This window comes from Festucalex cinctus, chromosome 8 (assembly GCF_051991245.1).
Source record: "Festucalex cinctus isolate MCC-2025b chromosome 8, RoL_Fcin_1.0, whole genome shotgun sequence".
NCBI classification, from domain to species: domain Eukaryota; kingdom Metazoa; phylum Chordata; class Actinopteri; order Syngnathiformes; family Syngnathidae; genus Festucalex; species Festucalex cinctus.
In genome coordinates this window covers 18,417,080-18,439,557 of record NC_135418.1, presented here as the reverse complement: position 1 = coordinate 18,439,557, position 22,478 = coordinate 18,417,080, and the positions used below count along the sequence as shown (strand labels likewise).

Sequence of the window (22,478 nt, the reverse complement as noted above, 5' to 3'; positions counted from 1 at the left end):
CCCTCCCCTTTAAAGCTCACAGCCAATATATTATACACGTCATCGCTAAGTGTTTTCAGCCAGACTGATGTATGTCTCTATTATGGAAGACATTTTATTATGATTTTCTCTTTAATAGCTTTAGAATGTTTTCATCAAGGTAGACTGCCTGTAATAGAGTACAAGAAACTGCCGGACCAAAAAACAAAACAAAAACAAAACAATAATCATGTTTAAGTATTGACAGGTTCACAACAATTCATTTCTATTATTGTGGTTTCTAAAGTGCCCTTTGGTGCTTTTGCACAAATTCATTTTGTAATGACTTTTTTTTTTTTACCCGCCGCTAATTAACTCACCTTCTTTTGAAGCCCAGCGATTGCATTCGTAACACAACATAATTAAAATAACACATCACAAGTGAAGATGCAAAAATAATGAATGTCAAATGGAGTTTCTGATAGTTTTATTTGTGTGACTTTTCCATTTCATCTGATATAATTGCAGGTCAAAACCCTTCCACTGTTGTCATTTCAAGAAATGATGTCAAAAAGAAAATGACTGTATGATTAATCATTGACCCCAGTGACAGAGCAAGAGACAGATAAAAACACCATCACCAAATATTTTTGTCATACTCCAGCTGGTTAGTTGGTTTAAAAAAACTTCCATTATCAGATGACGTGTAGAGAAAAAAAAATCTATTATTTGCAAATCAGATTTTAAGAGCTATTTAAAAAAAATGGGGGAAAACAAACACATTATTGTTTAGATTGAATCAAATCCATCTCATACAGTGAGATTAAACTTTTTTTTTTCCCAGCAGTTTCAGCTATATCATTTCACATCATTTAATATATTTTCCACCCTCATAAAATGAATTGCTTCAAGGACAAAGAGTCTTGTTGAATATTCCGAGGTCACAACTGAACCATCTTCTTGTGGGGGTCAAAGACATAGCGCTTGAAATCCAAGTGAATGCTAACATGCTGAGTGTCCGCTTTGGGCTCATCTTCCGTTGCGGCGCCTGCGTCTTTGCCGCCCCCCTTCCCCTTTTTCTTGGAAGTAGTCGAGGACAGCAACTGCTTGGTTTCTGGGCGGAGACCCTCTGAAGAGAAGATCCGCAGACAGTGTTTTTTGTTTTTTTTAATTCTCTATTTACCGCTATTTAAAACCCCACCAATCTTAATGTCATAGGAGGATTTCAAAAGGGGAGGGAATCTATTCTGTAGTTTATTAGGTACACCTGAACACTCTTATTGAGGTCCAGTGATAGGTTGTACATAGCAGGTGGGGCTCGTCCGATGTAATCCACCTCTTAATAGCACTATCATGCTAAAATTATAGAAACTACATATTGACGCTAAAAAAAAGCATGCATTTTTTTTTCCAGACTAATACAAGAACGAGTACTCGTCGAGTAGTCACCGATACCACTAGAACCTTTGATACATACAGCATAAACAAAAATTAATGGCGGAAAAATGTAAGAAAGACCCATATATCCAATTTTTCTTTAAAATGGCATGAAATGAATAACAATTTTCTATTCTTCTAATTTCTAGCTGATCGTAAAACAGCCACGATACTTTTAATTAAGTACTGATATCGGTGCGCATAATACCCGGTATCGGTACTCACCCTTCCCTAATGTTCATACGTCATGTTGAGCAGTTCAAAATCAATTTACTTAATTGATCATCATAATTAATAAGGAATTTACATAAAGGGGAAGTCACCCCCAAAAATGTCTTTACAATAATAAGTTCTATGCAGCCCCAGTAGTCTAAACAATGTATTCTGATTAATATTGCATTTGTGGAATATGAGTTAAACAATGAATTCCAGCCAGTTTTATCCATCTCAAGTGGTGGCCATTTTGCTGTCAACTGAAAATGACATCACAGTTGCTCAGGGGTCATGTAACAACCAATCACGGCTCACCTATTTTTGAAGCTGAGCTGTGATTGGTCCTTTTGGCAAAATGTGGCAAAATGGCCTCCCCCTGAGATGGACAAAAAAAAACAAAAAAAAAACAATATTAATCAGAATGTCGTGTTTAGACCAGTTGGAGCACATACAACATATTATTCTAAAGAATAATAAGTTAACTTCTCATTTACTTTAATATAGCATTGCCAGTGATTCCCATTATTGGTGTTGATGGCTACAGACATGTTTTGCAACCAATCAGAGAAAGGACCAAAATTATTTTGGTCAGAACTTCTGATTCAGAAGGCCCTGGGCGGATTAGATTGACAAGGCAGCACAGAGAAGCAGGAATCTGACTCAACCAAAAAATACAAAAACAAAAACTGGACATACACATACTTGAAGCAGTGCATGGAAGGAATATTAATAGAAGCCACCACTGATGACATCCAATTGCCAATAGTCATATCAACTACTTAATAATGCACCGTGATTTGCAGTGGCGTCAAAGTACCACTCTTGTGTCGCGACTCCACCACAAAATAAACATTAGGCTTCCATACAACTCTTGAATGTCTGGCGAGTGTGTATTTTGGTTCATCACCAGTCACAGAAGCGCGTGCACTCGTCTCCACGTGACCTACGACCTCCATTCTTTAAATTTAAAAGCAGAAAATGTGCAGAAAAGCAGGTCTCTGTTTCTCAATGAGCCGTCTGGGAGCATGCCGACATTCATTGCAACTCTGCGCTTCCAAGTCTGTTGTCTGTCTTGACCACTTAATTTCCTGAGAGCTATGAGCGAGTGTGTCACGCTCTTTACGCCAAGTCACATTTCTGCCCCCGCGTGTGCTTCTATTTGTGCCCTCCATTCAAACTGGCTGCTAATTTCGCCCGCGGTTTTGGACACGGAAGGTAAGCGATGTTCTAGTTTCATTGCTTAACACGCTGTCTGTCTGGCCTCATGCATAATGGCGCCAGCATTCTTCTTGTTATCGTTATGCCGATGTAAGGGTTGTTATGCTGTGAGATATCGCCGCTAGTTGTGACTACACCAGCGTGCACTAACTTGAATGAACTTGTGTTCACATGAAAACACGCACAATAGAGTCCCACATATTGTGGGGTGGGAAAACTTTTGTAATGAAGGGACACGTTTGATTTTTAGAACAGACAGATTACATGGGTTAAGAAGAGTTAAAATAGGGCTGCTCTATTATGGGGAAAAAAAAAATCAAGATTATTTTTGGCAATAATTGAGATCACGATTATTCAATTGATTATGTATTTTTGGGTACAAAACAAGAAAATATTTAAGCATTTAAAAATATTAACCAATTTAAAAAAAAAATAGAAACACTAATTATGTAAGTTTCTTTTGGACCAAACAGAATTTTTATTTATTTATTTATTTATTTATTTATATTGGCAAAAACTTGAAGTTGGAGTGCAGCATGTGCACTTTGCAGTAGGACGATCATTTATTGTTGGTACAAAACAAGAAAATGTTTAAATGCAAAAAAACAAAAAAACAAAAAACAAACAAATTAAAAATATTACGACAAATACATTTTTTGAAACACTAATTATGCAAGTTCATTTTGGATTAAACAAAATTACAAAATAGTGATTTTAAAATTTAAAAAAGGTGCAAATGTATAAATTTAAAAAAACCCTCAAAAATTAGTATTAATAATCTTTTTTTACGATTATGCTGATTTTGTAATTTTGGAATGTCCATCCATCCATTTTCTTGACCGCTTATTCCTCACAAGGGTTGCGGGGGCTGCTGGCGCCTATCTCAGCTGGCTCTGGGCAGTAGGCGGGGGACACCCTGGACTGGTTGCCAACCAATCGCAGGGCAATTTTGGAATGTAATAATTGAAATTGAATTGAATTTTGAGTAATTGCACAGCCCTAAGTTAAAATGTCTATGCCAAATAAATCACTTATTAAAATAATAAAATAATCAGTAATTCTCTTTTTTAATGGTGTTATATGGTTTGACCATAACAATAGGACAAATTAATCAATAATATAAATAGAAAATGCTAAATGTACAGTTTATTTCACATTTTAAATTTTACCAACATTTTCTACTTATGATTACACTGTCAATAAACCAATTATTTAATGAAAACAATAATGCAAATATGATACAGTGAAACATTGATTTTCATAAGCCTTAGTTTATTTTTACTTTTTGTACGATTAGTTAGTCACGAAAATCGACGTTTAACCTTAAATGAATTTTAACCAGTTTGAACAGAAGATTTTGCTAAATTGCAAAAAATATTACAGGACTTTTGATCGTATACATGCTCTGTGTGTCTGAGAACAAAAAGTGCTGTCTGATTAAACACTTGAAAATTAAATTCCAGCTATACTTGACATAAATTGTTATATAAAGTACTGGTAATGCTTTTTATAGCTTTCCAAAAACGTATTTGTAAAGATAAAAACCTCGTATAATGTGATTTTGTTGTCCAAATAACACAAGTACCTACATTAGAGGGAGGAAATAAAAAAATGTATCTCTCATGACAAAGGGGCATTTATTTGTTCAAGTGGATGACGAACCCAGCCACTAACTGAAATACAGCATCTATCAGCGTAAAGTAGTAATAGTTTCTATTTGAGGAAACTCTACGTACATGGTATCACTAAATTGTGCTTACTGGTACACAGTAATGTAATAATGTGGAAAAACATTTAACAGAATAAAAGCTCGCTGGACAATCATTCGTCCACCATCAGTGTTTTTTCTTCTCTTTTTTTTTTTTTTTTTTTAAATAATGGATCAGTATTTTTCCCCAAACTATCCCATTAAATTTTTGGTGGTAATCCACCACATATGATGTCAAAGTCCTAACTTTCTGTGCAGTCGTAACTGATTTCAACGTATGCAGCATCACGAGTTACGTAATCAGTCAATCTGGAACTAATTTACATTTTGTATTTGTCAGCCATGTGCGATTTTACATGGAATATCACATCTGATGCATCAAATCTCATCAGATCAGGTTACAATTTGCTGTGGTGATGACAAAGCTCATTACATGATGTTTAACCGTATGCAGAAGAAACCACGCTCCCATGATATGGTCAGCTGTTCATGCATTCATCTCACAAAAGGTCTAAGTCTTGAGGGATATCTGCATTCTTTGATCATGATTATGATGACACTCAAGTAATAATACTGTGGTTTATAGCTGGAATAATAATATTAACTCATTCACTCCCAAGCATTTTCACTAAAGCAACCCAATTCGCTCCCGGCTGTTTTACTGGATTTTGACTGATTTTGCAAGGCCCACAGAATATTGTGTTCTATTGCTATAAAAACATGGAACCTACCAAAAGCAAGATTAGAGTCTCTTCTTTCATCAGGAAAACCCCCCCATATTTTTATCTGTTTCAGTTTTGCAGCAATTAGCATTAGAATACAGCTAAGTTTCATCATTATTCACAAATCTGTTTAAAACAGTGGGGAAAAACATGGCCCTGGTTGATCTCTTATACTCTGCTGCCAAACACTGGCCGTTTTTGTAATAACTACCAATGCTTCAAGCACTCGCTTCAGTTCTTCATTCTACTTCTTTATGCTCTAGCATTTATAAAAAAAATAAAATAAAAAAAAAAAAAAAACTATAAATACGTCTTTGAGAGCATGGTAATGTTTAAAATAGAACATGCATTTTTGGGAGCAAATGAGTTAATAATAATAATAATAATAATAATAATAATAATAATAATAATGTTTTCCCAACTACCCAATGCTTTTTTGGCATCAACGATATGCTAGAAACAAAATTCAGAGTGGAATATGGTAATGGTAACTTTCCTCAAGACTGTGTGTGTGTGTCAGTGAAGAGGATGTAGGTGAGGCTCTCTTTTTGATATGTTTTTGTTTTCCCTCCCCTCCCGGTGTGGCGCAGTGGGTTTGGAGCAACAGAAGGTAAAATAAATACAGAACAGATTACCCCCGGAACACAGGCAATCCCCGAAGGAATCCTGGGAATGCGGCTGGAGATGTCAGCCCGAGCACTCTTACCACATCCTGAAAACAATCTGCCGAGCCCCAAAAATCGGAAAAAGTGTCTGGGGTGGGTACTGAAGGTGAAGAAATGCTCTTGTGTACAACTAACTGAGCCCCTTTCGGTCCTTACCTTGCACTCGAATTTTGAACTTGCCGCTCTGTCCGAACCCGCCCTCGATGACGCCGGTTTCGCCCGTCGACAGCGTGACCTTCAGGCCCACAAAGATCTGCAGGTTGGTTTCCTTCTTGAACAGGTTGCGGCCAATCACGGTGTAGTCGTCCGTCACCTGCACGTGACGCAAAGAGGAAGAAGGTGAAAAGTCAAATGACGGCATTTGGACGCGCTTGATTGATGGCGCACAAACTAATGTTATTACAGCGGTGAAAATGTCAGCCATGATGGTGACGGCGAGGACAGCCCACCCCCACCATGTCATGTGCCCTCATCGAGCCCACCACTGGCGCATTCTTCTCTTCTTGCCGCCTGGCTGTCTCTGCTTCCTCGTTCCTGCGCATATTATGCCATTTGTTTGTATTCCTTGCTTATCATCCATCACTAATCTGATAACAGGAGGGCACCGCTCTGTCTCTGAGCCTCCTCCAAGCGCCACCACTAGCTCGTCCTCTCTTCTGCCTCCCTCATTCACTCGTGAACGTTTGACCCCTAAGCGTGACTGATGCGCTGATAAAAAGAAACATACAGTGGCTATAGACGTCCGACAGACCGTACGGATAGTCATATCTCAACAATGACAGCAATGTGTCCTGCACAGGAAAAAGAAAACTATGAACTATAACTTGAAGGCTGATAACCGGCGAACGCCACATGACGAGCAGTCTGACCTCCTGCTCGCATCGTTTCACTTGAGAGTTGAGGATTGAAGCAGTCAACACCTTGAGGTGCAAACACAGGGAAACTGCTTTGCACACTTGACCCGCGACCCGAATTTCACCTCGACGCGAGGGGCAACACGCAACTGGAAGTCAAATACATGTGCGGCTTATCTCGCATTTGTGTGAAGATGTGGCAGTTTGATCATTTGTTTGTATTATGGTGGGTAGAATGAAAAAGGAGAACAGTGATATTTAGCTTAATGTACAATGTATTTTTTTAATAATCTGTTTTTTTTTTTTATTGTTCAATTCTGTTAAACACTTAATACTTGATTATAACAAACTGCAGCTTCCTCCCACATTCCTAGTAAACAGTGCATGGGAGGTTTTTTGAATGGCTGTTTATCTGTTAGGTGCCCTAAGGACAGACTTGCGACCAGTCCAGGGTGCAGCACGCCTCATTTTCCTGCCGAATGAGGATAAGTGCTATGGAAAATGGATGGATGAAAATAAATGTGATCATTTGTCACAAATATTTGGTTGAATTTCGGAAATAAAAAATAATGCACGGGACAGACTTATATTAGAGTCTGCAGTATTTGAAAAATAGTATTCAAGAAAGTATAGATAATGTAATATATTACATTTAAAGCATTATTATATCATTGTTCTAAAGGGATTAAACATCCCATTATGTGCAGTATGAAGTGTTTTAATGATGTCTCTTTTCAGGAATGTACGTGATGTATACTACTAGAATATGATCATCAAGAAATAATAATATGCCAGTTAATTTTAAAATTAACAACACCACATTTATAGTTAGCATTAAAAAATCTAATATAATCTTCATACTGCTGCTGCTGATCTATTTATTACTACAGAATTTTTTTTTTTGCTCATTTAGGTCAGCTCTGGCAATTAATGATCAATACCTCTGCTTAGCATTATGTAAGTATAATAAACATGTAATATAGTGCTTAAATCGGAAGTCAACTCCCCCCAAAAAATTGACAATATGTTCGATGCAGCCCCACCAGTCAAAATATGGTAATTCGGGTTTGAGTCAGTGGAATATGAGTTAAGCAGCAAAATCCTGCGGTTTTTGTCAACGTCAGAAGGTGGCCATTTTGTCAAGTGAAAATGACAACACAGTTGCTCAGGTCTCATGTAACAACCAATCACAGTTCAGCTTCAGAAAACAGGTGAGCTGTGATTGGTCATTGCCTGAGCCCTGCGCAACTGTGATGTCATCTTCAGTCGACAGCAAGTTGCAAAATGGCCGCCCTGAGATGAGATAAAAACAGCTGGATTTTGTTGCATAACTTGTGTTCTACAAATGTAATATTAATCAGAATGTCATGTTTAGACTAGTGAGGTCACATATAACATATTATTGTCAAGAAATGTTTAAGGTTGACTTCCCCTTACCAAACATATTTGTTACAAATGTTTGGAGACTTTTGTTTTGGCAATATCATAATGACTACAGAATGTCACAGTCGTACGTATGCCTCAGCCAAAGCTCTAACCAAAAGTGAAAACTAAATTGTTGAAAGTCATATTTGTGTTTGTTTGTGCATCAGTTTTATTAGTCAGGAGACTACTTCCTGAAGTTGGTGCCATAAAGTTGGTGACTCTCAGTAACCTGTCTCCAACTGAGAAAATAAATTCCTTGCCGATGAGCCACCCTTTCTACAAACTTTCATTTTTGTATCTTCTTCCTATTATGGTGCCACTATGTGCAAATGACACTATGAAAAACATTAAAACAAGACTTATGTAGTAATGTACGTTGAAAGAATTGCTAAATTCATGGGATAAGAGTCATGTGAACACCAAGCGGTGTGGCTATTCCTGTGCCACTCAGGTGTGTCCAAACAGCGCCAGTCTCTGACAGCTAGACGGGGCGAGTGGCGTCAGGCGGCCACCCGCATGCACCTCCGTGTCGCAGGCATGTGCACCCACACGCCTCAAACGCCGCTCAGCGGCACTGCCGATGCACGCTTGTTTGTGTGTACGTGTCTGTTTGTGAGCACACAATACGGGCTTTGTGTCTGCCAGCCATGCTCCAGTGCCACCAGCAATGAGAAACATTCAAAGCAGCGGGAGCAGCAGGAGGACTGCAGGGTGAGCGGGAGGGCACAGAGGCAAAGGCAAAAGTATAGAAATTCACCTGCATATTCGCAGTTCAAAGTCGACATTTTTGTGGTGAACCGATTGCCAGCTATTCAGTAAGAAAATTCAACAATCTGCAGTTTTTGTTCTCTTTCTGAAACAAAGACGCCATGAAAGCCATGTCTAAATAGGAAAGTAGTACATTAATTGGTGTCATGTGATTCATCTCGAATGAGAGACAAACTTTTCATGTCAGCGACTAACTATGTTTAGCCTGGGTGTAAGTGGAAGCCACAGAGCGTATTTGCCTCAAGTGCTTGCTGCACATTATTCTAAATCAAACTATTATTAAAGGGGAACGTCGTGAGATGGGTTTGAAGATAATATTTAACATTTTTGGAATCGTAATTAGTCATATTTACAGTTTTAAGTCTTCATATAGTGTTTCCACAATATACTGCAATTAATTGTTCAGGCCCTCACTACAGTAGAATTCAAATTTTCAAACGATCAGTTTATGGGTATTTTAAATAGGGCAAAACGATTCTGAAAAACAATCCAATTGCATTACTTTTTCCTTAATAATGTAATTTAATAAGCAATTATTTTCTAATTTTTGAAAAAACCCACAAGAAATACATTAATCTGTATTACAATAAATAAACTATATTAATCCTAGGTACATAATGTTTTGGTCTTATTGGTTAGGCTTACCGGTACACTAAAATAAAATAATAATAATAATAATAATAATAATTAAATTACTATGAAAGACAATTTATTTATTTATGGTACTTCAATTGAAGTTGTTAACGTACTAAACACTTTGCCTTGCAGTCTTTTAAGTGTTCACTGCGACAACATCACAAAGTCCTACCAAACAAGTGTGGCGTAAACATAAATCAGTAAATCATAAATCAGATTACAACAATGTGAAATATTTTTTTTTAGCCAAGTACCCCCTAACCAGCACAAAACATTTCTGATTGAAGGGGGAAAAAAAATTAAAATCGAGTGCTATGCCATCATTGTCGGATTTATTCAACTTTGGAACTCTTGAACTTAAAAAAATAATTAATTGACGGTAATTATAATTGAAGATTTTTGCAAATACTGATTATTATCAACATAGTGTCATCTTTTGGCCTCATAGTAAAGCTCAGTTCGCAGAAAGAAGTAATAAACTGAATTTTAAATAAAGTTTTCAAGTGATTGACAGGTGATTCTAGGTGACATAATGACAAGTTGGGTCAAACCATTTTGGCATGGGGGAGATGCTGTTTTTTTTTTTTAGGACACTGACATTGAATAGGCTACTGAATTTAAAATTTATTTTATGAACTTACATTTTTTTTTTTAAATATTTACATATACTTTTTAAATATATTTTAAAATCCCACGTACCCACTGGAGTACCCCCATTTGAGAACCACTGCTCTTCAATAAACGTGGCGTCACTGTAGAAGAAATTATAAAAGTTTTTTAGTGTTTTGGGGGGTTTTTTACGTGAGGAGCCTAAATAAGTTATGTTGTGTTTTGTTTTGTTTTTTGTACGTGGAAGGGCTCAGTTCCTATCCCCATAATTTAGGATTTAGAGCGACCACTCACCCTCTCCACTTGCCCTTCCCTGTGTTTGGTCTTGTAGATGAGCAGGCGAGGCAGGCCCGTCTCAGCATAGCCTTTATCTTCAAACCCGTGGAGCAGGCGCCCTTGGAAGGCCAAGCGGCATGCGTTAGCGTAGATGTCTGTGTCCAGCTTGGAGCCGATCACCAGGCAGAGTAAGGGGCACGTGACGGGCCGCTCGAACTCCAACAAGGCCCACTGCTCTGGGTCAGGTCCTGAACCGGACTCTCCCTGGCCGGTGACGTAGTCTTCCTGGTAGAGGTACTCCCTGTCGAAGGCGAAGGCCGTTTCCAGCGAGCAGGGCTGCTGCGGCGTGTTTGGCGGCAGGCCAAAGAAGGTCACCCGCGCCATGACTGTCTCGTGTCCCACCGTGATGTGGAACTTGGCCCGCGTGCTCAGGGAGCCCTTGAAGTAGCCGATCTTCCTGGCGGAGATGACGGCGGCGAAGATGGTGCGCAGGGAGCCCGGGGTGCACACCAGCCCCCGCTCCAACAACTTTGGGTCAAACTGTGTCACACACACACCCACGCGGTCCCCCTGCATGGCCCCCGACACTGGCTTCCGAAACATCTGTATCGACTTTACTTTCTTAGTCACCTGATGGGAGACATGTGACGGAATAACACATCTTAAGTCTAAACACAATTTAGGGAAAACCAAACAAAATAATTCCCACGAAGAGACATTCAGTGCAGTTTGTTATATTCTCAACCCAACTTTTATAGAGCACGATTTTAGGAAAAAACAACAGCAGCTGAAACATAGTGTTATACACAAAAAATTAAACATTAAGCAATTTAATGGAAAACAATAAAGTCAACGACGACAACAAATACAGGTAATAATATTAATAATAAATTATTACAATAATAACAATAAATAAATAATACAATCTTTTAATAAAAATATAACTTTTAGCCTGTAATATGTACCCACTACTGTAGTATGAGATTTTAAATCACAACATTTACATTATCAAATTTCGTATAACATTTGTTGCACTGATTTGGCCATTTTCTTTTTTCTAAAAAAAAAAAGTTAGTTTGGAATAACTACCTCATTAACTAATTGAGTGCGGGTTTTTTTTGTAAATAATGAAATATATTTTACATGTAGATTTAATATTTATTTTATTAAATAATTCATTCATTAATTATAATTAAAACAATTATAAACAACAGGAAAATGAGAATTACTGGACCATTTTATTATTAACATTAACTAGTTTACATACACATTGTTTTTATTATTTTTTTTAACCTCATCTATGAATGAATGACCTGGCCCATGCCCCCATTTTGGAAATCAAACGTCGAGCTGGAGCAGAAATAAAACCTGCAGGCCACTGATTTAAATCATTATCTGACGAATTGCGCAAATTATACTATAATTAAATAACAATACTAAAACTATATTATTGTAGAAAATACACTATACCTCATATTGCCAACTTTTTACTTTTTGTAGACGCTATATTATTTCTGTTTACCTATTTATTTCATTAAATGCATCCCTCAAAAAAACACTCAGATATCTGACTAACTACCAATTAATTTATCAGCGAGTCACTATACATGGCTTTATTTCTTTGGCGACCTTGGTTACTGTGAGTTGCAACAGGAGTAGCAGAACAGAATCTACAGTAGTTTCCCCACAAATTAGTTTTAATTGAAAACATTTGTCGCCACTAAGAGGTGAAAATGAGAACTGCATTGTTCACCTTTGAGATCATACATCTGATGATTGCACTTCTACACAGTGGCTCATTGGTTTATAGTGGTCCAGTAGCAGCGATGAATTTGTATCAGAGTCAGAACTAACACAGTTGTAAGGGCATATTTATGAAAATATTTGAATTAAAAACATTTATAGGCCACGAATACAACATAATCGAATGGAAACACTAAGTAGTAAGTACGTACAGTGGTAACTTAGAATGCCTTTGTGCCGCATGAAGACATTGTTATACACTTTTACTAGTTACTATTTCATCACGAGGTCAGTACCGTTGCAAACAGACAACCCCAATTGTCACTTTTAAGTGACCCACTCCACCCATTCCTCCCTCTGCCTGACCAGATCAAAGCAACTTCTGAACAACCATTTCACAATGTGTACTGTACCTTCAATGCTGGGATTTCCACGCTGTCGTTGATGGCCAGTGACCCCTGCAGGATGGTCCCGGTCATGACCGTTCCCTGGCCACGGATGGAAAAGCAGTGGTCCACTGCCATCAGCAGGTCGCCTGCTGGGTCTCTCCGTGGGAGATAGGTTTGTTTTTTTAATAGCTGAGAGAGAAGTGAAGAGAACGTAAATAAATACATACATACACACAATTATTCCTCATATTATTGCATACATTTGTGACTTAAATATTAAGATAGATAGCAACATGGGCCAACACACATGGAGTAAGGTGACAAAAAGATATTTAACATTCCAGAGTTTACTTTTCAGTCTCAATTTTAATTGTGCAAGCTATAATTAAAATGGATAACAATCTTTTTGAAGTTCAATATATTTAAAATTGTTCAAATATATATTTTTTAATGTAGTTACTGTACTGTACGATAAATACATCCATCCTATTAGTGAATGAGATAAATATATCCCCCCAAAAAAAATCAATAAAAAGATTTTAATTGCCCTATTAGGGGGGGGGGGGGGGGGGGGGGGAGCTAAATTTATGCAGCAAATATTACAGGACTTTTGCTAACATAAATGCTAAGTGGGACTGATTTTAAAAAAAAAAAAGCACTATCTGAGCAACTGCAATAGCAATGCTGAAATAGAAATACTTGGATGGATTATTTTTTCATCAATATCACTTTAAAACCTCATAAGTAAGGCGTGTCATTTTCTGGCATTTTTACTAAAAAGAGAGTCTAAAAAACTATCAGTGTGCCCGTTTTCACCTCGATTAACTCAGACACCCCCTGTGGTTCCTCCATCTCGGCAGCCTCAGGGCCCCCGGGCTTGGCTGCCACTGCAATCACTGGACAGTCTTTAAAACTGTTAACATTGCAAAATTGATGACAGTTGGTCAGTGAGGAAATGCACTATTGATCTAATTCCTGCGTTGATGCAGACCTGGTGTTCTCCAGTGTTTTGTGAAGTCTCTTAGTCATTTTCTCGATTGCGCTCTGTCTCTTATTGGCCGGTAGCAGGTCCGTCTTGTTCAGCACAACCACCATGCGAGGGCAGGTCAGCTCTCCAATGAGCAGACACTCCGCTGTTTGAGTCTGCACTCCTTTCACCACATCCACCACCAGCATCATCAGGTCAATGATTTGGGCCCCTGCGAGACGCGCAAACAAACAAAAGCTGTGTTATGTTAATCTGAAATTAGGTATAAATACAAGATGGGCTTGTCTATTTGTTTATGTACAAATGTGTGACGGTGACGACATCACAATAAACTGGAAAAGACAAGGAGAGAAACATCAGAGGGAGGGGTGAACATGTGTAAATGGCTAGAGGGTTGAAACAAGAGCTGCCGCACGCTTGCTTGTCTTTCCTTTCCTGACTTTGCTTTCCTATGCTCAACTCTTTTCTCTGCTTCCACTTGGCTCCATCTATTTCCTGTGATTTCCCCACATGGGACAAGAAAGGGGGGAGCTTAATATAGATATCTCGATTTCTACTTTCTCCTTCCAACCCTAATCTCTAACATATGCCCGTCAACTGGGTTAGGGATAAAGCTATACGGGATAAACAGTGCAAATGATTGTTTGTTTGTTTGTTCTGTTTTGTTTTGAAATAGCATTTTCAAATATAATTATTAGTTGGACTACAAATTAAATATCCATTTTCTATAGCTCTTGTCAGGGGAGCTGGAACTTATCCTACCTGACTTTGGGCAAGAGATGGGCTACACCAGTCAAATGATGGTTGGGCACAATATTAACAAACAACCATTCACACTTTCACACATATATGGATAATTTAGAGTCTTCTTCAATAAGCTACCTCAGAGAAAATCACACAAGCACAGGCGGAAGCATGCAAACTCCAGATTTAAGAATTAAAACCCAAAAGCACATAACTGTGCAGCTGTGGCAACCACTTGGTCACCCCAATTAAATCACGAGTTTCACTTCTGCACTGTTGGCGCCTCCTGTTGGAATTATGAAATATGACCAGGACAGTGGTGTGTAACATGTAAGTGATCATACGACTGTAAACAAAAACGTAGCAGCATGTAACTGCGCCTTTCACATCTTCTTAAGAACTTCAGAATCCACATGTATATCATATAACAAAACATTTTTTTAAATAACGTCATACTTCCCACAGATGCCGATTCGAAAATGTATTCATATGTGCACACCGACAGACGTGTTTTGCTAGTCAAACTTGGCTTTAACGACAAACAGAAAATACTGACGTCATTCTGGCTCGACTTGAAATAGGATTTATTAAGGGAGGTAACGTCCACATACATGCACTGGTTGAGGGCAGTAGAGAAACGCATACGTATGTTATAATTTACGACAGCAGACTTTGGTGTCTCACCTCCAATGATGGTCCGAATGAGCGAGGCATGTCCCGGACAGTCCACCAGGGTGAACTGCAGGTTGTCATAGGGTTGGCGTTGGTCTCCACTCTCCCGCAGCTGCTCGGGAAGGTCCACGGTGAAGGAAGAGAATCCGAGGTCCAGGGTGATGCCTCTCTCGCGGGACTGAGGGTTCTTATCGAAGGCAGCCGTGGACGCGGTGCTGCTCAACGCCCGAGCCAGGGACGTCTTGCCGCTGTCCACATGTCCGAGCACCCCGACGTTGAAATTCAAAGTTCTACTCTTATTTTCTGCCATGCTGAAGTGTTGTCACGTGAAATGCTTTGGGGGAATCTCTTCGAACCATGGACTCGGCGCCACAGCGAGGCGACTTGTTGCTGCCCAATTCTGAAATTACAAATGAAAATCACCTACACGGTTATAATTACACCGACTCTACACCGACTCTGTGAAGTACTTTCACGTCGTCCCTTATGTTTAGCTCGAGCATAGTAGTGTTTGTAATGGCTAACGAAATAACTGTAATTACTTCGTGGTTAAAGCGTGCACAAATATATTCACAGGACGATTAAAACTACCTTTATGATATTTTCCTCACACTCACGAGGTTGTTTCTGTCAGTTTCCACTTTGACAACTTCGCCTACAAACGGAAATGAAAACAACTTGGGGTGGGATTTCCGGTGATAGCAATGATTGACATGAATCACAGCCAATTATTATTTTACATCCACTGTTTCTAGCCAATGGTATTGCTTAAAATACAAACTAGGGCGGGGCTTCGAGGTAACACTTCCGCCGATTTTCCATAGTAACCCCACATGGAAACCATTCTTCCTGTGTTTTGAGTTTCGGCGGCGGCGACTGCGGCGCGCGACCAAGCTAATAGAAACACTAGCGACTATTTGGTCGCTTTTAAATCGCTTTACGGTTTCTACTTCAGCCACCATGAAGATCGAGGAGGTAAAAAGCACCACGAAAACTCAACGGATCGCCTCGCACAGTCACGTCAAAGGACTGGGCTTGGATGAGGCCGGTAACGCTAAACAGACAGCGTGCGGCTTGGTCGGGCAGGAAGCCGCCAGAGAGGTAACGTTGACCGCATGATAGTCTTCTATTATTTGGAATAAACATTTAGATGACTTAATATTCAGGAAATCATGTGTTTGAATGTCTATTGTGCACTTTTAAGCTAAACCTGCTACCCCCGCCCGTAGAGTCGTTGTTACACGAATCCCAACCTTGATTGAGCCGACATCTATTACATTAGAAAAATATCACGCCTCAAAACCAAATAAACTCAGGAAAAGTGTATGTACACTGAAATAATGTTTCGATGTGCTCATAAATTTACATAGTGAACGCCGAGCCTGTTTTGTTGAGCCAAAAGCTGTTAATCTTTTGCATGAATGCCAACTCTGCCATCTAGTGGAAACGTTTTTAAGTTTTCTGCCAGTCTACCTATAAATTGTTGTCATAAACAAATGAACGAAGATACATTATTTGTAGTAGATAATAATATATGAGTAGATATCACAATTGCATGTGTTGGTTTTTAAGTTCTTCATTCAGACTTTTTCTAAACATTTACGTTCCAGGCATGTGGCATCATTGTGGAGCTCATCCGCTCCAAGAAGATGGCAGGAAGGGCAGTTTTGCTGGCCGGGCCACCTGGGACTGGAAAGGTCGCATATTCTATTAAGTAGCAGTGTCTGCCTTTTAATTTGTCGTTACTCCTCACTCATATTTGTTAATGTTTCTCCCCGCAGACGGCCCTCGCCTTAGCCATAGCCCAGGAGCTGGGCAACAAGGTGCCTTTCTGCCCCATGGTGGGCAGCGAGGTCTACTCGACGGAGATTAAAAAGACAGAAGTGCTGATGGAAAACTTCAGGAGGGCCATCGGTGAGAGTAGCTTATTAAGCATCACCGATATCGACAGATGTCCGACAGATTTATTTTTATGTTTTAATCAGGTTGTGATGTAATTAGTAAAACGATACAGACCAAATACTTTTGCGCAGTCATTTTGAGAAGAGGGAAATGGGCTGGAAAGTTTCCCCCTGATGATGTTACCTGTCATAGGAAAGGAAATAGACCTTGATGGCGAGCACCGCTGCTCCTCCCCTAGAACCCGATCTCCAGTCAGTGATGGAGGTTCCGCCGAGCTTGTCACCACCGTGCCAATTAGAGCGCCCCTTACGCACAGTCCTCCCTCTCTGATCTTAGCCACGGAGCAGCGGCCGCCTGCGAGCACCTGCTCGGGCTGCGCTAATGTGAAAAGGGTCACTCGGGAATGTTCACGGGCACGTGCACAAGCCATATCTGAGCGGATGCGGCGGCATGCTTTTCATGAGAAATACAAAGACCTGATTCACTCCACTGCGGTCAGCGCGTGTGATCGTCATGTCGACTCGCCTTTCAGGGCTGCGCATCAAAGAGACCAAGGAGGTGTACGAGGGCGAGGTGACAGAGCTGACCCCCTGTGAGACGGAGAACCCGATGGGGGGCTATGGGAAGACCATCAGCCACGTCATCATTGGTCTGAGGACAGGGAAGGGGACCAAGCAGCTCAAGGTCTGAGGAAATAGATTTTTAATTTATAGTTAAAAATTCCATGCCATTCAAAAGCCAGTTAACACTTATAATATATCATCAATATCTATTTAAGTCCTGCGTGTATTTATGAAATTAAAGCCCAACTTAAATTATCTACCTGCAAAGAGCCAAAAATGTGGCCTGCTTTTGTGTACCATCATTTTTTAGCATGCAATCAGCTCTCGCATTAATATATTTTGTAAAATAATCGTTAATATAACTTATTTTTCCCTAGTTAATGTGATTTTTGCACACAGGGGTCAGCAATCTAAGAAATTAGAATACAGTATCATAGTTATTTTTTCATTTCAAAACTTAAAATATTACATCAAGGTAACAGATTTGTTCTCAAGCTATTTGTAGCATTTTAAAATATTTCTAATAATACATAAAATGATATGGAGACAGGCCGATAGTATTAATCAAATTGTGAAAAAAAAAAAAGAGTGAAATTTACCATATGGACATGTAAGTTTTCCACCTAACTGATGTTTTTTTTTTCCTTAAATAATTGTCAAATCAATTATAATTATTAGATGAATTAATCATTGGACACAAATAACAGTATTACATAACTTGTTTTAACCTTATGTACACGTGAAAAAAGTACTGAAGGTAAGTTTCAGTTGCACATTAATACAGTAACATGAGACCCCTCACCCTCTTTGAAATTATCAAATAATATTAATTGAACATATTTTAATAATGTACAACTGAAGTTTGAATTAGTTGCATTTAAAGGATCGAAAAAAACAAAACTCATCTACTAAAAATGAACCTGCCCATCTGTCGTTTTAAAAACCAAATGTGGCCCTTGAGAACGAACGTTTTACCCATCCTTGTTGTAACTGAAGTTGTCCGAGTCCAAACTTTTATTCTTTATTGTTCCCAAGTTGGATCCCAGCATTTACGAGAGTCTTCAGAAGGAGCGCGTGGAGGTGGGCGACGTCATCTACATTGAAGCCAACAGTGGAGCTGTCAAGGTATCACCGCACACGTTCACAAAACTATACAATTCATTCATTCCATTGAAGGTTTTTTTTTTTTGTCTGACCTTTCATCTCTTTACTCAACATGACAATCTTCGCTTCCTTTCTGAGTGTTCAGGAAAGCTCCTTTTTTTCTTCTCACTATCGCTCCATCTCCCAAAATGGCTCCTTTCCTGCAGCGAGGCTTGCGGATTCTGTTGACAGGTCGTGATGACGGTTTCTTTAATCGCTGCAGGTGGCCTTGTGACCAAATAAGGGGAGGAGGTGCCACATGTCACTTGTTGACAGGCTGTCTGACAGTCATCTGGCCCACCTGCGCTGCCATGATTTTTTTTTTTTTTTAAAGACACAGGAACCCTTATGCTCCTTGTGTCGTTGCAGAGACAAGGTCGCTGTGACACCTTCGCCACAGAATTTGATCTGGAGGCTGAGGAGTACGTGCCGTTGCCAAAGGGAGACGTGCACAAAAAGAAGGAGATCGTCCAAGACGTCACACTGCACGACCTTGACGTGGCCAATGCAAGACCACAGGTTTAAAAAAAAAAAAAAAAAAAAAAAAAAAAAAAAAACGCTACAAAAAATAGATGAATGGCATCCTCATTTGACAAGAATATATTTGTCCAGGGAGGCCAGGACATCCTCTCCATGATGGGTCAGCTGATGAAGCCCAAAAAGACCGAAATCACAGGTTGGCAACGGTGCCGTCAAGTCAGTTTCCGCTTCCATACTTGCATTGCTCAGCTGTCCTTCCTTTTTTTTTTTTTTTTGCAGATAAGCTCCGAGCAGAGATCAACAAAGTGGTGAACCGCTACATCGACCAGGGCGTGGCCGAGCTGGTGCCCGGCGTGCTGTTTGTGGACGAGGTCCACATGCTGGACATCGAGTGCTTCACGTACCTCCATCGAGCGCTGGAGAGCACCATCGCCCCCATCGTCGTCTTCGCCTCCAACAGGGGAAACTGTCTCATCAGGTTTTTAACACTCATTCACTGCCAGTCATTATAGAAAATTTTTACATTTCCAATACTCACGTGATATTACATTCAATAATTATATATAAACCGAATCTACCAAATAACAGAATAGACTCCCTACTTTTTGTCCCGTCCCGTTCTTTTATAATTGACAGCAGAAAAATGTAGGTTTGCCAAAATACAGCCATTTCTCCCATGGACTCTGAAACTGTGTTTATTTCCTATAAAATGGGGCAATGATGTCATCTACCGGTGGTTGGGCATCAGTAAAGTTGTTTCCAAGTTTGATATTTACAGTGGAGCATGCTCAGATTCGCCCCCATTTAGCACCGCTCTAAAAAATACAATTGACAAGTATACTTGTCAAAGGCAGTGAATGAGTTAATAGCTACTCAGCAGTGCAAAAACAGACACATGTGGTGAAGACTCTCCAACTTCTGCTTAAAATAACATAAAATGCTCAATTTGGTTAAAATGCCACTCCAACCTGATTTTAACACACCAAGAATTTTGAAAATTGATTAGTTGCGGTAAAATTCAGTGTTTTGTTGGGAAAAATGGCCTTTTTGGGGAGTGATTTTGTGTGACATTATCTATTGAAAATCTGCCCGAAAATGCCTTTAAAACAGGATAACTTCATTATTTGTCAACATATCTCTACGACCTTTTCATTTTGTCTGCTACTTGTGGAACCTCATCTCCGATTGGCTGGAAAATTTCTGTTAAAACTATCCACAAATAAATTCGTACGGGTTAAAATTCCGAAGGGTTCTGAAGTTGACACATCAAAATTTACTTGACATCTCTGTATTTTAGTCAGAATTTTTTTTTTTTGGGTGGAGTTGGGGTATTTTATTTTTTCAAGAAAAGTCAGCTACTGGAAGCGCTCGTTCCATGTTTTTTTTGTTTTTTTTAAGACTTTCTCAAAAAATTTTTATCCCAAGTAGCACCTAAAAACATAGTTGGCACCATACTGAACAGTAATAGAGTAATGTAGTGCCCAAGTATTTATCAAAATAATGCATTTCTTTTTCTTTTCTTTTTTTTTTTTTTTCAAAAACCTATATTTAATATTTACAGTGAATGGATGATATAGCTACTAACATACATCATTTTTAAATTGACACTGTGCTTAAATAGAAAATTGGGGCAAAAAATACATTTTAATTAAATCAAATAAATTTAACTTAAATGTGTAAAAACAAACATTTAAAATGATTAAATGCAAATATATTTAACTCATTCAGTGCCAGACATTTTAAAAAATTTCAAAATTTTCAATACCCACGCGATATTACGTTCAATAATTATATATAAGCCGAATCTACCAAACGACAGAATAGACTCCCTACTTTTTGCCTCGTCCCATTCTTTTATGATTGACAGTAGAAAAATGTAGGTTTGCCAAAATACAGCCATTTCTCCCATGGACTTTGAAACTGTGTTTATTTTGTATAAAATGAGGCAATGATGTCATCAGGTTGGGCATCAGTAAAGTTGTTTCCAAGTTTGACATTTACAGTGGAGCATAATCGGATTCTCCCTCATCAAAAAAATGAAGCCATTGTAACTGATTATTTCAAGTACCACTAGAGGGAGCCAGAGTACCACCACACTTGGACAATCACCGTTTGAGAAAATTCTAAGATGGTGGCCATGTGTCACATTTCTACGAAAGCCAGTGCTAAAATGTATCTCCTATTAACATCATTAACACTATTCACTACTTTCTATTAGCCAAGCTTTGACATCATTTTGTGGCTTCTTGTGTATTTTTATAAGAAGCGCACAAAAAAATCGCAACAAGTTTTTAGTAGTGAACTGTTGAGGATGCGATCTACAGAACAAAAGACAAATGGTGAAGTTGATAGTGTACCGTAAATAGGCGAAGGTTCACAGTTGTACCGCAGGAAACTGAAAGATCGCTACGTTGATTGCAATGGAAAAGTCTCTTGTGTGCTTTTCAGGGGGACCGAGGACATCAGCTCGCCACACGGGATTCCATTGGACCTGCTGGACAGAGTGATGATCATCCGCACCATGCTGTACACGCCGCAGGAGATGAAGCAGGTCAGTGGAGACCGCAGGAATGCTCATCACGTGCATCTGATTTTTGTTACTAATACGGATTATTTGTTTTTCTTCTAGATCATCAAGATCCGCGCTCAGACCGAAGGGCTCAGTATCAGCGAGGAAGCACTCGCGCACCTTGCGGAGATCGGCGCCAAGACCACCCTCAGGTATGTACGTAATGTAGTGATTTTGGAAACGTGATTCTGCTCAATATATAAAATTGTTTATTTTACTATTAGTTATTTATAATAATTAATTTTTGGTGAAGTAATATTGTTGACCTTAAGTGTAACGTCCCGTTTGTCGGCAGGTACGCTGTTCAGCTCCTGACGCCGGCCAGCCTGCTGGGTCGCATTCAAGGCAAAGAGACGGTCGAGCGGGAGCAGGTGGAGGAGATCAACGAGCTCTTTTATGACGCCAAGTCCTCGGCCAAAATTCTACAGGATCAGCATCACAAATTTATGAAATGAGAAGTGGCACGGAGGGCATGCGGTTCTTTTCAATACTGCAACCTGTTTTTGTTTTCTCCATTAACGCTGTATTTCAGTGCACTTTTATTATGTTTGACTTAGAACTTTTGAATAATAAAAAAAAAAACAATCTTATTTCCCTGTAGTTTGGTTGTGGGTTTTTGATAGTCATTTTCTAACTAGTCCTGCAACAGACATTGACAATTTAATACATAATTCTTACAAGGCAATCTAATGAGATCCAATACAAGAGCTGTACCAAAACTTACTATCCAAGCTATTAACTCATTCACTGCCATTGACGGAAAAAGATGTCAAATGATGCATTTTTGCTGGGCTGG

At 39.1% G+C, this 22,478-nt stretch overlaps 2 protein-coding genes across 6 annotated transcripts; one reads left to right on the top strand and one right to left on the bottom strand.

Moving 5' to 3' along the window:
• Positions 1-428: 428 nt before the first annotated feature.
• Positions 429-15,739, bottom strand: eefsec (eukaryotic elongation factor, selenocysteine-tRNA-specific). 5 transcript variants are annotated; one of them, XM_077528815.1, is made up of 9 exons: positions 15,617-15,739; positions 15,038-15,425; positions 13,613-13,820; positions 13,438-13,534; positions 12,646-12,810; positions 10,508-11,119; positions 6,078-6,234; positions 1,924-1,984; positions 429-1,087 (listed from the first exon to the last, which is right to left on the bottom strand). In XM_077528815.1, exons 2-9 carry the CDS (start codon positions 15,333-15,335, stop codon positions 988-990), a joined length of 1,698 nt encoding a protein of 565 aa, XP_077384941.1. In that variant the 5' UTR covers positions 15,336-15,425; positions 15,617-15,739; the 3' UTR covers positions 429-987. The 5 variants fall into 5 exon arrangements, 4 of the variants coding, with proteins under 4 accessions (XP_077384941.1, XP_077384939.1, XP_077384940.1 ...); XR_013284545.1 differs by lacking the exon at positions 429-1,087 and adding an exon at positions 2,516-5,979 and having other exon boundaries at positions 1,957-1,984; XM_077528813.1 differs by lacking the exon at positions 1,924-1,984.
• An 83-nt stretch (positions 15,740-15,822) lies between these two features.
• Positions 15,823-22,272, top strand: ruvbl1 (RuvB-like AAA ATPase 1). The gene is made up of 11 exons (XM_077528819.1): positions 15,823-16,126; positions 16,636-16,722; positions 16,807-16,939; positions 17,460-17,611; positions 18,526-18,615; positions 19,003-19,152; positions 19,246-19,309; positions 19,393-19,591; positions 21,562-21,664; positions 21,743-21,834; positions 21,978-22,272. Exons 1-11 carry the CDS (start codon positions 15,986-15,988, stop codon positions 22,135-22,137), a joined length of 1,371 nt encoding a protein of 456 aa, XP_077384945.1. The 5' UTR covers positions 15,823-15,985; the 3' UTR covers positions 22,138-22,272.
• The last annotated feature ends 206 nt before the right edge of the window (positions 22,273-22,478 follow it).

What these genes read in the sequence shown, in the direction of transcription:
- ruvbl1 (XM_077528819.1), top strand. Translation starts at nt 15,986, where the DNA reads ATGAAGATCGAGGAGGTAAAAAGCACCACGAAAACTCAACGGATCGCC. An exon ending in AAACTTCAGGAGGGCCATCG is followed by an intron (nt 16,940 to 17,459) that starts GTGAGAGTAGCT and finishes CTCGCCTTTCAG; the next exon opens with GGCTGCGCATCAAAGAGACC. An exon ending in GGCGCCAAGACCACCCTCAG is followed by an intron (nt 21,835 to 21,977) that starts GTATGTACGTAA and finishes GTTTGTCGGCAG; the next exon opens with GTACGCTGTTCAGCTCCTGA.
- eefsec (XM_077528813.1), bottom strand. Translation starts at nt 15,335, where the DNA reads ATGGCAGAAAATAAGAGTAGAACTTTGAATTTCAACGTCGGGGTGCTC. An exon ending in CATTCGGACCATCATTGGAG is followed by an intron (nt 13,821 to 15,037) that starts GTGAGACACCAA and finishes CGCGTCTCGCAG; the next exon opens with GGGCCCAAATCATTGACCTG. An exon ending in GTTCAAAATTCGAGTGCAAG is followed by an intron (nt 1,088 to 6,077) that starts GTAAGGACCGAA and finishes TCTTCTCTTCAG; the next exon opens with AGGGTCTCCGCCCAGAAACC.